This window comes from Coffea arabica, chromosome 8e (genome assembly GCF_036785885.1).
Source record: "Coffea arabica cultivar ET-39 chromosome 8e, Coffea Arabica ET-39 HiFi, whole genome shotgun sequence".
NCBI classification, from domain to species: Eukaryota; Viridiplantae; Streptophyta; class Magnoliopsida; order Gentianales; family Rubiaceae; genus Coffea; species Coffea arabica.
In genome coordinates this window covers 51,161,605-51,175,334 of record NC_092324.1, presented here as the reverse complement: position 1 = coordinate 51,175,334, position 13,730 = coordinate 51,161,605, and the positions used below count along the sequence as shown (strand labels likewise).

Genomic DNA, 13,730 nt, shown 5'->3' with positions numbered 1-13,730 from the left:
TAGAAATTACGTTGTCAATGAGCAAAATTGACAAATAGTTTTTGAATATCTGCATAAATTCAAGCATGATGACTTATTATATGTAACAGTGAGTATGGCCTGTGGTCTATTTCCACAGTTTTGCCAAGATTTTGGTATATTGTATATCGTTCATCATTGTTTTAGTTCTGGCTGAGGATTTCGCGTGCTGACACGTACAGCACAATCCATTATTGTTTCCATGTTGAGGGGCGTTGAATTTCGTGGTTATATTGAATAATTAATTAAGGATGTAAAGTTTTCTCATCTCCTTTATGTTTTTTTATCGGATCAAGTATATATAATTGAAAAGTAGATAACGTTAAAAAAAAATGTTTTTCTTTAGTGAATATTGCCAATGAAGATTTTTTTTCCTTTTAAATTTTTAAGGGAAAAAGAAGGGGATATCACATCAAACAAAAGAGAGGGACAAAAAGGGGTGTTTTGGAGAAATTAATAATGATGTTAGAGTGTGTGAAGTAGAGATATGATACCAAGAGAAAAAAACTCGGATAGAGTTAATTATATGATAGTCGAAGGTTAACAAAATCAAAATTTACAAGTATCGTAATTGTAATGTCAAAACACGACATTTAGACAGAAATTTTGCTACGAACCATCGTTCGAATAATTCCAAACAAGTTAGCACAGTATATGTGTATATACAAATAATGATAAAATAGCTGTGTTGATGATTTTTTTTTTTTTTTGGTCGAAACGATAGATGTCCTGTAACCTAATCTAGCTAGCCTAAAGGGAAGGAGAGGGGGTTCGATGTGAGTACAGACTCTATCGATGAAGGTCGATTAAGACCGCCACAAACCCCTGACCTCCAGCATCACCTTTAACGGTGATGACCACTGGACCAAATGGCCAGTGGCAGCTGTGTTGATGATTTGCTTATGTCAATGTATACCGACGCTAGTCATCCTCTCTGACAAAGCTTTTTGTTGAAGGAAGGAAATAAAACAAAAAAAAAAGAGAAAAATCGGAATTCTATTCTATTCAGATAAAACAAAACAAGTGGAAATAAGACATATTGTTCAAAAAATTCAAACGCGGCGGAGGCTCGACTCGATCTGAGTGCAATTGCATCCTACTGAACCATCAAAGCAATTATTGTCCATATGAAATTGAGAGATTATCAAAAGTATCCCATCCGGTCCAGAAAAAATCAATTACTGGTAAAGACTTTTTTCCAGGCATCCATGTCCATATGTACACGACCCCTCAAGAGACTGTTAAGTTGACTTTTGAGTCATACCTTCAATTTGGCTCTTTCCAGCTTCAACACCAGTCCAAAACACTACTCTTTTCTTTTTGTGCAAGCTAAGACCCGTAAGCAAGCACATGCTTGCATGTGAGAAGACCGGGCTTAGATAAAATCGCTGTCTACGTACGGGATTCATCCTCATATATCCTGCACTCTCTCTACTTGGCACATAGTAGTGTGTGTGTGTCTTGGGTTTTGATATTTTTATTATTTTAAAATTATATCACTTTTATGTTTATCACCAAATTTCAATCCTAATCTCAACAACCTTCAAATAATACGATAATGTTAGACTTTTTTTTATTTTCTTTCTTTATAAAATCTAATTTTCTTTCTTATCTCTTTTTCGTTTTTTAGTATTAACAAGTGTAAAAGAAAAAAATTTTAAAAAAATTATTTTATTTTTATGTTTTTCGATCTCTATAAGGGCAATATTCTAGTCTGGTCTGGTCTTCTTAGAATATAATGGAAGTCTGTTGGCCTACAAACAAAGCTGGTAGGCAAATTAAAAGAGTACAAGTGTATGAATCATGAACAAATGCCAAAACTTTTTAGCTTTTTAGTCTTGTTAGTTGCTCAAAAGACAGACAAAGATTGGTTCATCCTGGGTCTCTATACATATGTTTTTTTTTTAATTAAAAAAATTAATTTATTTCTTTTCATGGCCCCGCAAGCAACGATTACACATACTCTCTTCCCTTATATTTTGCACCAAAAACTGCCGCAAATTTGGCGGACAAAACTTTCACTTTCAAGGAACGACTTAGTCCATCTAATCATAACCTAAAATTCTATTCATGCAATCCAAGATCAATTTGGACACATGCATTCAACTGAAAAAACAGCTTTGATGGAGACTATAATAATATATATCCCAAGAGAACAGCGGCCGAAGCACATTTTTATTTTTTGTCCAAGAAAGAAAAATGGTTAAAGCATCCATTGCGTCTATACATATATATATATATATATATATATATATATATATATATATAAAATCAGGAATTAAATACCTTTAGTTTCTTTTAAACAAAATCAGGGTTAGGTGGCTAATTGAGCTCGCTTAACTATGTGCAAATGCATGCAGCTGAGTAGATGATGGCCATCTCATCTTGTCTAAAGAAAAGATGATCCCTCATCACTGAGGGACTTTGGTCGTAAAATCCAAAAGGGCTCCCTTTAATTAATAACATGCTCATTTTTTTTTGCTTCTTTCAACTCTTAAGTACATGTGGGTAAGCATATATTTTAAGCAGATGAACATGCCAGCATACAGTAGCACTGCTGTTTTTAATTCCATTAGTCTTATATTTTAGGCGCTTTCCCTGAAAGTGACTCTAGAAATTACGACTGATTCATACTGTTAAGAACCTGAAAAGTGCCAACGGAACCTAATCCTATCTAATCACTCTGAAGTAAAAACGAATTACCAAAAGATTTTATTCAAGTAAACGTATCTGATAGATTTTTTTTTTAAAAAAAAACAGTTCATTAAATCCAGAATTATATGTATACCATATATGTGCGTACTGCTAATAAACAAGCACCTTCCATATGTAAAATCCCTCAATATAACTAGAACTTTTTTTTGAAAAAAATAATGATGAATTTAATGAGTAAATCTTGTATATACTGACAGTGTATATACTATCATGCATAGTTGGATGCATGACATATGAAAAAATTTTGAAATTCAAATTTAAATTAAGATGAATTGTTATGCATCTAATGGTGATGGTGTATGCACTGTCAGTATATAAAATATTAATCCAAATTTAACCAAATCCCTTCTTTTTCTCTTAACCTTTTCTCTCACAATGATATTCTGTAAAAATAACTATAACTAATTTCCTACCGAATTAGTTTTAAACTTACTACCAATACAATTATCCATGACCATTGTAGCTATCAAGATAACTGTAATATCATAGAAAAAATAGTAAAAGATCAAAATGTTTTTAAATTGTAAAAAGTTCTATAAAAATAATTTATTTCTACATTGTTACAAATGTGTAGGGTCGAACTTTTCGTTGGGTAGTTATCACTTGCAGGGCTTGTTTCCTAGCCCAAACCAGACTATAGGCCCAATAATTCAACCGAATGTGACTCCCTTCACTTTGGAAATCAATCTTAACTTCAGGCAATTTTCCAAACGAAAAATTGCTATGTTTGGAAAGAAAAATTAGTAGGTTTTCGTAAACACATTTTCAATCACCTTTTTATTTCACATATATTAAATTATTACAGTAATTTTTCTAAAAAAATTTCAGAAAAATACAATCCAAACAAAGCGAAAACTCTTGCCCATATTTTCTCTGAACCCTAGAATGCCCAATATTAGCTACAGCTAGGCCCAATGGTATTAATTCTGATTTCTGTTAAACACGCAGTAACCGCCAAATCGACCAGCCCCATCAAAGATTGGCCCACAATTTAGCTAATTCTGTTTATAATATTGAAATATTAGTCCAAAATTATCTTCCTCTAATATTTAAATTGAAAAAATAAACTTATCCATCCGTAAACATCATCACTTATTAGCGTAAACAAACTATTAGAGTCCCGGAGAAGGTTACATCTGTTTCACCTTCCTAGGCTTCTGAAAGATCGTCTGTTCCCTCCTCTGTCTTCAATCATTCTCTGATCATCAGCAAAAAGGTTATACAATTTAAGATTGATATTTTCTGGGGAATTTCTTGCTTATTTTCATATTTTGAATATCTGTCTTTTCTGATTTTTCGCGTCCTTGTCCTTGAATTATCCGTATATGTACCCTTACAAACCTTATATAACAACCCTTTGCTCTGCCTCTTATGTTTTCCCTCTGCTTTCTCTCGTCTGGGTTTCTATACTTTCTGATCTGGGAGGTTTTGGGTGTTTTTGGCTTCTGAGCTTGCTTTGTTTTGGTCGAGAACTGAATCTTTTGAAAAGGGCTTAACGACTTTCAGGATTAAACTGATTTTTACTGACTGTTACTGTTACTGTTACATTTCTCAGTAGAAAACGAAATAGGACTGTAGGAGTTGGGTAATTGGGTGATGGCTCGATTGATTCTGCCTTGCAAGACTCCAACTTTGTCAAAGACTTGTTTCTTGGGTTTGGTATCCTCTACTCCTGTGATTACTCAATCCCTTTTGGCTCAGTATACTTTTGCTTTTGTTCTTATGACCTTTTTGGGCTCATTTTCAAGGCAATCTGGTAAAAAATGAAGAACTTTGAGCGTAAAAATTTCATTTCTGCATTGCTTTTAAATCGATTTTATTGTTGCCTTATCTAAATTGGGATGTTGCTGTTTTTTTTTTTTTTGCCTTTCAAGTTTCATAACTGTGTGTGTATGTTATTGGCTTTCACAAATTTATTGCCTTTGCAATTCTTGAGCTTTATTCTCGTGGAGTAAATGGATGTGTTGCTTACTCGAAGTAAATCTCCTGCTTTGCATTGCAATTGCTTCTCACAATGTTTCTTTTTGCGTTTTGGAAGTTATATGCATAGATTTGCTGTATCCATCGCGTAATGAACTTCTTTGCTATAACTTATTGCAGTTCCAGGTGACTCGTCGTGTTGCTTGTCGGCATTCTTTCAATGATATCTTAAAGCATAGGTGGATTGTAGGTTTTGAGGTATGTTTGTTTACTTCTGGTTTTTGCTAGCTCTTACACGTATCCTTCACTAAAGTCATGGGAATCTTGATACGAGTTCTCTGATACTCTTAATTTGTGATACACTAGGCTACTCAGCGGAGGAATTATAGGGTTCCATCTTATACGTTATCTGTAAGCAGTTACAGTCTGTATCTGATTTATCCGAACACTAATGATGATAGTTACCTTTTGTGGTCCTCTATATTTAATAATTATGGGCTTTTAATCTCCCTATAGGGTGCTAAGAAATTCAACCAGAGGTTAATTTGCTCAGTCGCAACAGAACCAGTGCCGAAGCAAGTTGAGGAGCCTAGTATGAAAACACCAAAAGAAATTTTCCTCAAAGATTACAAGCAGCCTGACTTCTATTTTGATACGGTAAATTTATAGATTTGTGAAGCCTAGATCATAGATACTCTGAAACTTTGAACTAATGGAATTAATTCTCAGGTGGATTTGAAATTTTCCCTGGGAGAGGAGAAAACAATCGTATCTTCCAAAATAAGTGTCTACCCCAGAGTTGAAGGTAATCATTTTCACTTGTTGGACAACAGCAAATGCATCTGTCTATGGTTGTTTTTTTTTCCCAGAACACAGAAGAATTGGCTTTTTATTTTGGTGGTAAATATATCATGTAGAGCAAAAGCATCTGTTTTCTCAGAGTTCTGTCTGGAATTTTAATTACGAAGCTCTTGTAGATATGGTTTTTGTTGACTGGTGAATTCTATAAGCAGGTGGTTCTTCCCCATTGGTCTTAGACGGACAAGATCTCAAGTTGATTTCAGTAACTATAGATGGCAAGGCTTTGAAGGTCTGCATTGGCATCCAAGACTTTACTGATTGACATGTTTGTTGCTGAAGCTGGCATATTTTGCTGGTTGACAGTTAGTTGTTTTTTCTGTTTATGGAATTTTTGTATGTTTTGAGTGCATTCTCTTTTTGATCCATAAAGTCTGAAACAGATCTCTTAGAATAAGATGAATGTTGGACTTTGAATTGTGTAATAATGTTTTTGAACTTGCTTTCTGATCAAGCAATTAAAGAGTTTCAGGAGGAAGAATATTGCTTGAACCCACGCCACCTGACTCTTGTATCACCTCCCAGTGGCAGATTCACATTGGAAATCGTTACTGAAATACTGCCTCAGAAGAACACTTCCCTTGAGGTCAAAACAATTCTCTCTTATATTACTTTGGTAGAATGGGATTCTGGCATTGCTGTGCATACCTAGTGTATTCTTATGTGCACTTGTCATTCATCTCATCATGTCTGATCCTGGTGATATGTATGTAGGGGCTGTATAAGTCATCTAGTAACTTTTGCACACAATGTGAAGCTGAAGGTTTCCGAAAAATTACATTCTATCAGGTAATGTATTTTTTTAGCATCACTTTAACTTTGCATTTGCTATCTTTCGACACCTACTGATGATTTTGCTCTCTGTTTTAGGATCGTCCTGACATAATGGCAAAGTACACTTGTCGTATTGAAGCTGACAAGTCCTTATACCCTGTTTTGTTGTCTAATGGAAATCTCATTGAGCAAGGAGACCTACAGGTATAGTTCTTCGAATGTGTTTGGATAGAATATTATTTTAAAAGGTTTTCAGAATAATACTGTAACACTTTTGTGATGTAATGTATTTGAGATAAAAAGATGACTGGAAAATGTGTTTATGATGCAACGGAAGCAAATTTTCTACCAAATGGAGTTGTTCGAAGGTTAAGCATCATTGTTGCTGCTGCAGGGGGGCAGGCATTATGCTGTATGGGAGGATCCCTTTAAGAAACCATGTTATCTGTTCGCACTAGTTGCTGGACAGTTGGAGAGCAGAGATGATACTTTTATTACTCGATCAGGGCGTAAGGTCTTACTTAAAATCTGGACCCCAGCACAGGATCTGCCCAAGACAGCCCATGCCATGTATTCTCTGAAAGCTGCTATGAAATGGGATGAAGATGTAAGATTTCCTTTTGGACGGCTTTTCTGATGTTTTCATTTGGCCTAAATGGTTCAAGCTCTACTAACTCTTCCATCTTTGCTTTTTAAAGGTCTTTGGGCTTGAGTATGACCTGGATCTCTTCAATATTGTTGCTGTTCCAGATTTTAACATGTTAGTTGCTCTTCCTTTGATTTTGCAGAATTGTTATTATACATCTGCCTTCAAATTCACTAACAACTTTTTTCGACTTTTACTCTCAGGGGTGCCATGGAAAATAAGAGTTTGAATGTAAGCTTCCTGAAATTTTGCCACTTTTTGAATGGGGGATTCTTTGCTAAAATTTTATGAGTTCTATTTTCTGGAAATGGGCTCTGAAATTTTTTCCCCTGCCCTTGCAGATTTTCAATTCCAAGCTTGTCTTGGCATCTCCGGAAACTGCAAGTGATGGAGACTATGCTGCAATTTTGGGTGTGATTGGGCATGAGGTATTTGATCATTAGTCCTTTGAAGTTGGTAAATTCTTCATAGTTTCAAAGTACTAGACTTCTGATTGGTGTCATCCTTGGTGCAGTATTTTCACAACTGGACAGGCAATAGGTAAGCCTATTCCTCCACATTGCACTTGACAATTTTTTACTGGCTGTTGTATAAGCACTTTTATTCATATTCTTGCATGTCAGGACTTGTTATTTAATTGATTAGGCTTGTACTAAAATTTTATGCAACTTGAACTTAAATTTTCAAAAAACACTAAGAGGGAGGTTCGCTACTATGCTAATTGCAGAGTGACATGTCGTGACTGGTTCCAGCTTAGTTTGAAAGAAGGGCTCACTGTCTTCCGTGATCAGGTTGGTGCATACTTCTTTTTCCTAGAGGCTGTGGTTATCATAAAATTTACTTTTGGCTTAGCTCCTAATCGTGGATGCCAATGGACAGGAATTTTCATCTGATATGGGCAGCCGTACTGTGAAGAGAATAGCTGATGTTTCGAAGCTTCGAATTTATCAATATCCTCAGGTTTATGAAGTTGTCTATGTTGCCTATGACATCAGTTGCAGATCTTAATTTTCTAAATCTTGGCTTAGTTCATGATGAACCATCAATTTGATAGAAGAAAATCATGTTATTCCAAATAGATCATGGTTCAGCTTGTTGTGACTAACTATTATTTGTCATAATCATCTAGGATGCTGGTCCCATGGCTCATCCCGTTCGACCTCACTCTTATATCAAGGTCTTGATTCTCCTCTTTCTTCTGATAGTCACTCTCATGGATAGACTTCTTTCAAAGCTTTTGTATCAATAGTTTCATCTGTCTTTGCTCAGAGTTCTTTTTTCCTCCTTGACAGATGGACAACTTCTATACAGGCAAGCTCTTGGTTCATTGAATTTAGTGAATGATGGCTTCATACATGTTTTAGCAATTTGAACATTGAAACTTGCCTCTGACTTGAATATACAATGTTTTGGCTATCACATCTCCTGATATGGTGGATATGATGGTTGATTTTCAACTTGCAGTAACGGTAAGGCATAGCATTTGCATCGTGTTATTTTTCTTCTCTGCCGTGTGTGAACTTCTGCAACTGATTTTTCATCTGTTCATTTTTGTTTAAATCCTCTGCAGGTGTATGAAAAGGTATCTCTCTCTGTCTCTCTTCTTCTCTCACTCTCTCTCTCCCTTTCTTTCTTCATCTCTCTCTGCTGGATGTTACTTGTCTCGGCTTTGGTTCATTTGCAATCCTGTTGATCAGGGAGCTGAAGTTGTGAGGATGTACAAAACCCTTTTGGGGAAGGAAGGATTTAGAAAAGTAAGAATGCATTTGAGCTTGACTACCTACATTTAATTAACTTGAGATGCTTACTACAGTTCAACATATGCTTAGAAAATTTGTTACTCTTCACACAGGGAATGGATCTCTATTTCAAGAGGCATGATGGTCAAGCTGTTACTTGTGAAGAATTTTTTGCAGCCATGAGAGATGCAAATGGTGCTGATTTTTCCAACTTTTTGCTGTGGTAAGTTGTGGAGTTGCCTTATCCAAAAATTTAACCAAAAAAATTATCTGCATTTTGTTATGCTTTTGGGTGCTTGAGCCCTTACAAAGAAGAAAAATGCAGGTACTCTCAAGCTGGAACTCCTTCTTTGAAGGTTGCCTCTGCATACAATCCTGAAGCTCGTACTTATTCTTTGAAGTTTAGGTACAACTCCTAGAGTTGCTGGTTTATAGAGTTATAGCCATCAAGTCTTAGTGAAAATTTCTGCAAAATTATCTAACTTGTCATAATAACATGGATGCGTTTTGTATTTTCCAGCCAGGAGGTTCCCCAAACCCCAGGGCAGCCAGTGAAAGAGCCTATGTTTATTCCTGTTGCCATAGGTCTGCTTGATTCAACTGGCAAGGACATAGCTCTGTCTTCTGTGTATCATGATGGAAAGTTGGAGCAACTTGGTAGCAATAGTCAACCAGTCTATACTACCATTCTCAGAGTAACAAAGGTCAGATTGAAATCCTAATGTTGATTCACTTGTGTTCTGAGTCATCTTCTTTGAACTGCCTTATCTTTGTTATGTAAAGATTCAGTTTGAAAGCTCAAATTTACAGGATTCAGTTGGATCTTGTCATTGTGTGGTGGAAATGAGAAATAAAGATGCTTGATTTTCTTGAAGAACATAATATATAAGCCACTTCCATGGACAGCACCAAATTTACTCAAATATAAACTAGGTTCTTAACGTTCATCCTTTTTCGAGAACCAAATTGCCGCTGAATACTGCCATAAAAATTCATATTAGTGCCCATAGTAAAGATGTCTGCTATTTATACAAGAAAAAAATATTTATATTTTTTCTTTATACATAGTAAATATTTTTTTCTTTATACATGTGACACAAATTTTAGATCTGTTTGTGAAGTGTAATACATAAGCCTAACTTGCATAAAGAACTTGCACAAGGAAGATTAATACTTATGCTCATGGCTGAATTTAATTTATTAACCTAGGGCTAGAGAGAACTGTCCATTATCTAGGCATAAATAGTTCAGCTTTTAATGCATTTTAAGATGGTTGAAATAAAAGGTGTTCATGATGTATAGTCTTTGTTCCTACTGAGCAGAAAGAAGAAGAATTCATTTTCAATGATATATCTGAGCGGCCGATTCCATCCTTGTTACGAGGTTTTAGCGCTCCTGTGAGGCTTCACTCTGATCTAACCGATAGTGATCTATTCTTCCTCCTTGCTCATGATTCTGATGAGTTCAACCGGTATGTAGACATGAAACTCATGAGCATTTATTCCAAACCAGTCTATTAGCCGATTAAGTAAAGAATTGAGATACATCTCTAAAAGATATTATGTTTCTGTACATTAGTTGGGAAGCCGGGCAGATCTTGGCTAGGAAGCTTATGCTTAGCCTGGTGGGTGATTTCCAGGAGAGTAAGACCTTGGTTCTGAACCCACAATTTGTACAAGGACTCAGAAGCATACTTTGTGATTCAAGCCTGGACAAGGTGTGGGGTTTGGTGCATCTCCATTCATTTGAAGGAATAATAAATGAGAATGGATTTCATTGTTTTAACTTTTAATGCCCGTAATATTCAGGAGTTTATCTCAAAGGCAATAACCCTGCCTGGAGAGGGAGAGATTATGGACATGATGGAAGTTGCTGACCCAGATGCTGTTCATGCTGTTCGAAATTTCATCAGAAAGGAGCTTGCTTCTGCATTAAAAGAAGAGTTCCTCAACACAGTATGGATTTCTAAGCTAGTCGAAAAGTGTCAAGTCTTTTTTCGATTGCGGTTTTTGATTCATTTCTCATTTGGCTTGGGCTCTTTTTCAGGTGAAAAGTAACTGCAGCTCAGAACCATATGAGTTTAACCATCCCAATATGGCTAGGCGTGCCCTCAAAAATACTGCCCTTGGTGTGTTAGTTAGCCTTTTATTTCCTTTCGTTCCCCATGTTTCATCTGGATTATATTGTTTCCAGAACTTTGTGTAGCTAATCTCATTTGTTTCCTTCTTTGACAGCATATCTTGGGTCTCTTTCTGATCCAGAAGTTACAGAGCTTTTACTAAATGAATATAGGACTGCTACCAATATGACGGAGCAGTTTGCAGCTCTTGTTGCCATTGAACAGAAGCCTGGCGAAATTCGTGATCAAGTTTTGGCTGATTTCTACAACAAATGGCAGCATGACTTTTTGGTATGCCTTCACTGTTTCTTCTTTAATAGGTGTTCTGCTTTTTGTAGGAGTTTCTTCACGTCTCCGATTAAAAATCTTGTTGGTTTCAGCTTTTTAATTGTGCCATGTATCATTTTGGACAAAGGAAGTTTGTATTTTGCATATTATCATGGTGGGGAAATAGGAAATGTGAACGCTAAATTTGGATGAATTATTAAAAGAAGAAATAGCAATGGGTTAATTACTTTACCTCCACTTTACCACCCCCAACCTTAAAAATATAAATTCCCCATGAAGATTAGTCAACTGTGGAATTCTTGACTTTGTCAAAAAACAAAAACTGATATTATGACACCATTACCCTTTTGTTGCTGAAACTGTATTTATTGTTAGTACTGTGTTATTTATCCTTATTGTTTGACTTAAAGTCTAATAAATTGAACAAAATATGTACGAAAATGAACATTGCTTTTGTAGGATAAATTTTAAGGATAATAAATTAAATGTCAACTTTTTCTTGCTTTTATCAATTTGATATTTTTGTATTGTAGATGCTATAGAGAAAATGTTGTCTTTTAGCAATGAAAGGGAAAATGTTATCTTTTAGCAATAAAATGGAAAATTTTATATCATAAATAAAAGGGCAATAATGTCATTGCACTCACAGTTTTTTGCCGGAGTTAAGGTTTCTAACTTTGCTACCTCCAAAGTTCAGGGGCAAAGCGTAATTAACCCAATAACCAATTTAGTTAACCAGTAATATTCTGGTATCCAAGTTAACTGGAGAAATTGGTCTTGCACAGCTGACTCTTACTCTGAGGTAAGGTTTTGAAAGGCGAAATTTGGGATATTGTCCTAAATTGATCTTGTATCTTTGTGATTAAATCACTTCACACTCGCCATGTGATTAATTAAGTTTTTGAGTATTACTACTCTGTAAGAAGAATAGGGAGAATGAAAACCTCTTCAGGTTCTTTGGAAGATTGCTCTAATCTATTTTTCTCCAGGTTGTAAACAAGTGGTTTGCACTTCAAGCCGCATCAGATATTCCTGGGAATGTTGAAAATGTCAAGAAGCTTCTAGCACATCCTGCCTTTGATTTGCGCAATCCAAACAAGGTTTATTACGCTTAATGTCTAATTTCACTTGGTAATTCCCATCATGTTAGTGCTCAGTCTTGATATGTTCTGCAGGTATATTCATTAATTGGAGGGTTTTGTGGATCACGAGTCAACTTCCATGCAAAAGATGGATCAGGGTACAAATTCTTGGGGGAGATCGTAGTGCAGCTTGACAAATTGAATCCTCAGGTTCGTTCATTCAAGAATTTTCTTCAAAACTATACTATATTATGAATTTGGTCATTTTAATCTCATACGAACATTTCCTCGTGAATTGAATTGCAGGTGGCTTCTCGAATGGTGTCAGCCTTCTCAAGGTGGAAGCGTTATGATGAAACTCGGCAAAATCTTGCCAAGGTAACTACACACTCAAATTTGTCTGGACATGATGGCATATGGCATTTTTTACTGTCAGTTACTCAATGCTGCTGCTGCTGCTGAAAATATCCTTTTCTCTGTGAAAAGCGGTTACTTTTTTAATGAAATAGTTAACATCATCATCATCAGCTTTCTTCTTGGCTAGTCAAAGCATTGAGAAAACCCTTGTGGATTCTTGCAGGCACAGCTCGAGATGATCTTGTCCTCCAATGGGCTTTCAGAGAATGTGTATGAGATCGCATCAAAGAGCTTAGCAGCATAAGTTGATCCTGCTTACCAGCCGGGTGGTCGAGATTCCCATAAGAGAGAGCTTGCTTGTTTCACTAAAGACAACTGCCTTAGCATGTCCAGAGAAACCTGTTTCAGAAAGGGGAAAAATAAAAATAAAAATTACAACAGTGAAAATTGTTTACTATACTAAAGTTTAAGTGTTATTTTGCAGATCCAGTTTTAGATTTGTTTTCTTCTTCCACCTTTGGAGTGAAAATTTTCTATGGCAACTAACTCCCTATATCATCAGTTCTTCACATGAAACACAGCTCATCTGGTTGTGTAATGTAATGCGTGGGGCAGACGTCGTGACAAAGGTTCAAAAGCATCAAAGCAAGAACCTTTCTTTCACAGGATTCCTGTGAAATCTTTGCTTAGTCTATTGGTCATGACATTCACAAGTCAAGAATGACTTGCAATAAAAATGCGACCGATCTCGTTCCCCTGTTTCTTTACTTTCTTGGATTTTTAATTTTGTCCCAAGGATCTTGCAGGGAATCTGATGAACATAAATTCTTCATCATGGAGAACGAATTATACGTTCCTATCAAATCAAGGAATTCAAGTAATTTGACAGCAGATATCGATAATTTAATTCAGTCGTAATCTAAAGTTAAGTTGAGATATCAATCAGGAATGCAGAAAGCTGCTCGTACCAATCCAACGCGTCTTTTTCTTCTCCGTTTTCCGTTTGGTCTAGAAGACAGTTTATTGAATGACAGCAAATCCCCCAATTCACCGACTCAAATTCCATCCCGCTGTGGAAGGCTGGAAAGAGATGCAGAATGAAAACGCACCGTACCATACCTTCTGCTTGTGGGTTGGCCCAGTCAACAAAGAGGACTCCTTCTCATCCTTGTTTTGATTGATCTTATTAGTTTATATATCTACATTATATCTCT

The 13,730-nt window shown here is 35.9% G+C and overlaps 1 protein-coding gene across 1 annotated transcript; it reads left to right on the top strand.

The window, feature by feature from the left end:
- Window positions 1-3,808: 3,808 nt before the first annotated feature.
- On the top strand, window positions 3,809-12,999 carry LOC113705080 (puromycin-sensitive aminopeptidase). Its single transcript, XM_072062257.1, has 34 exons — window positions 3,809-3,949; window positions 4,289-4,407; window positions 4,834-4,911; window positions 5,020-5,064; window positions 5,170-5,310; window positions 5,383-5,458; window positions 5,667-5,743; window positions 5,984-6,097; window positions 6,226-6,300; window positions 6,382-6,489; window positions 6,680-6,892; window positions 6,984-7,045; window positions 7,135-7,162; window positions 7,273-7,359; window positions 7,446-7,471; window positions 7,659-7,722; window positions 7,811-7,891; window positions 8,061-8,108; window positions 8,224-8,242; window positions 8,396-8,400; window positions 8,502-8,513; window positions 8,629-8,685; window positions 8,784-8,893; window positions 8,996-9,076; window positions 9,191-9,374; window positions 9,993-10,141; window positions 10,249-10,387; window positions 10,479-10,625; window positions 10,717-10,798; window positions 10,905-11,080; window positions 12,067-12,177; window positions 12,253-12,369; window positions 12,466-12,537; window positions 12,740-12,999. The coding sequence occupies exons 2-34, from the start codon at window positions 4,330-4,332 to the stop codon at window positions 12,818-12,820; spliced, it is 2,943 nt and encodes a 980-aa protein (XP_071918358.1). The 5' UTR covers window positions 3,809-3,949; window positions 4,289-4,329; the 3' UTR covers window positions 12,821-12,999.
- Window positions 13,000-13,730: the final 731 nt, after the last annotated feature.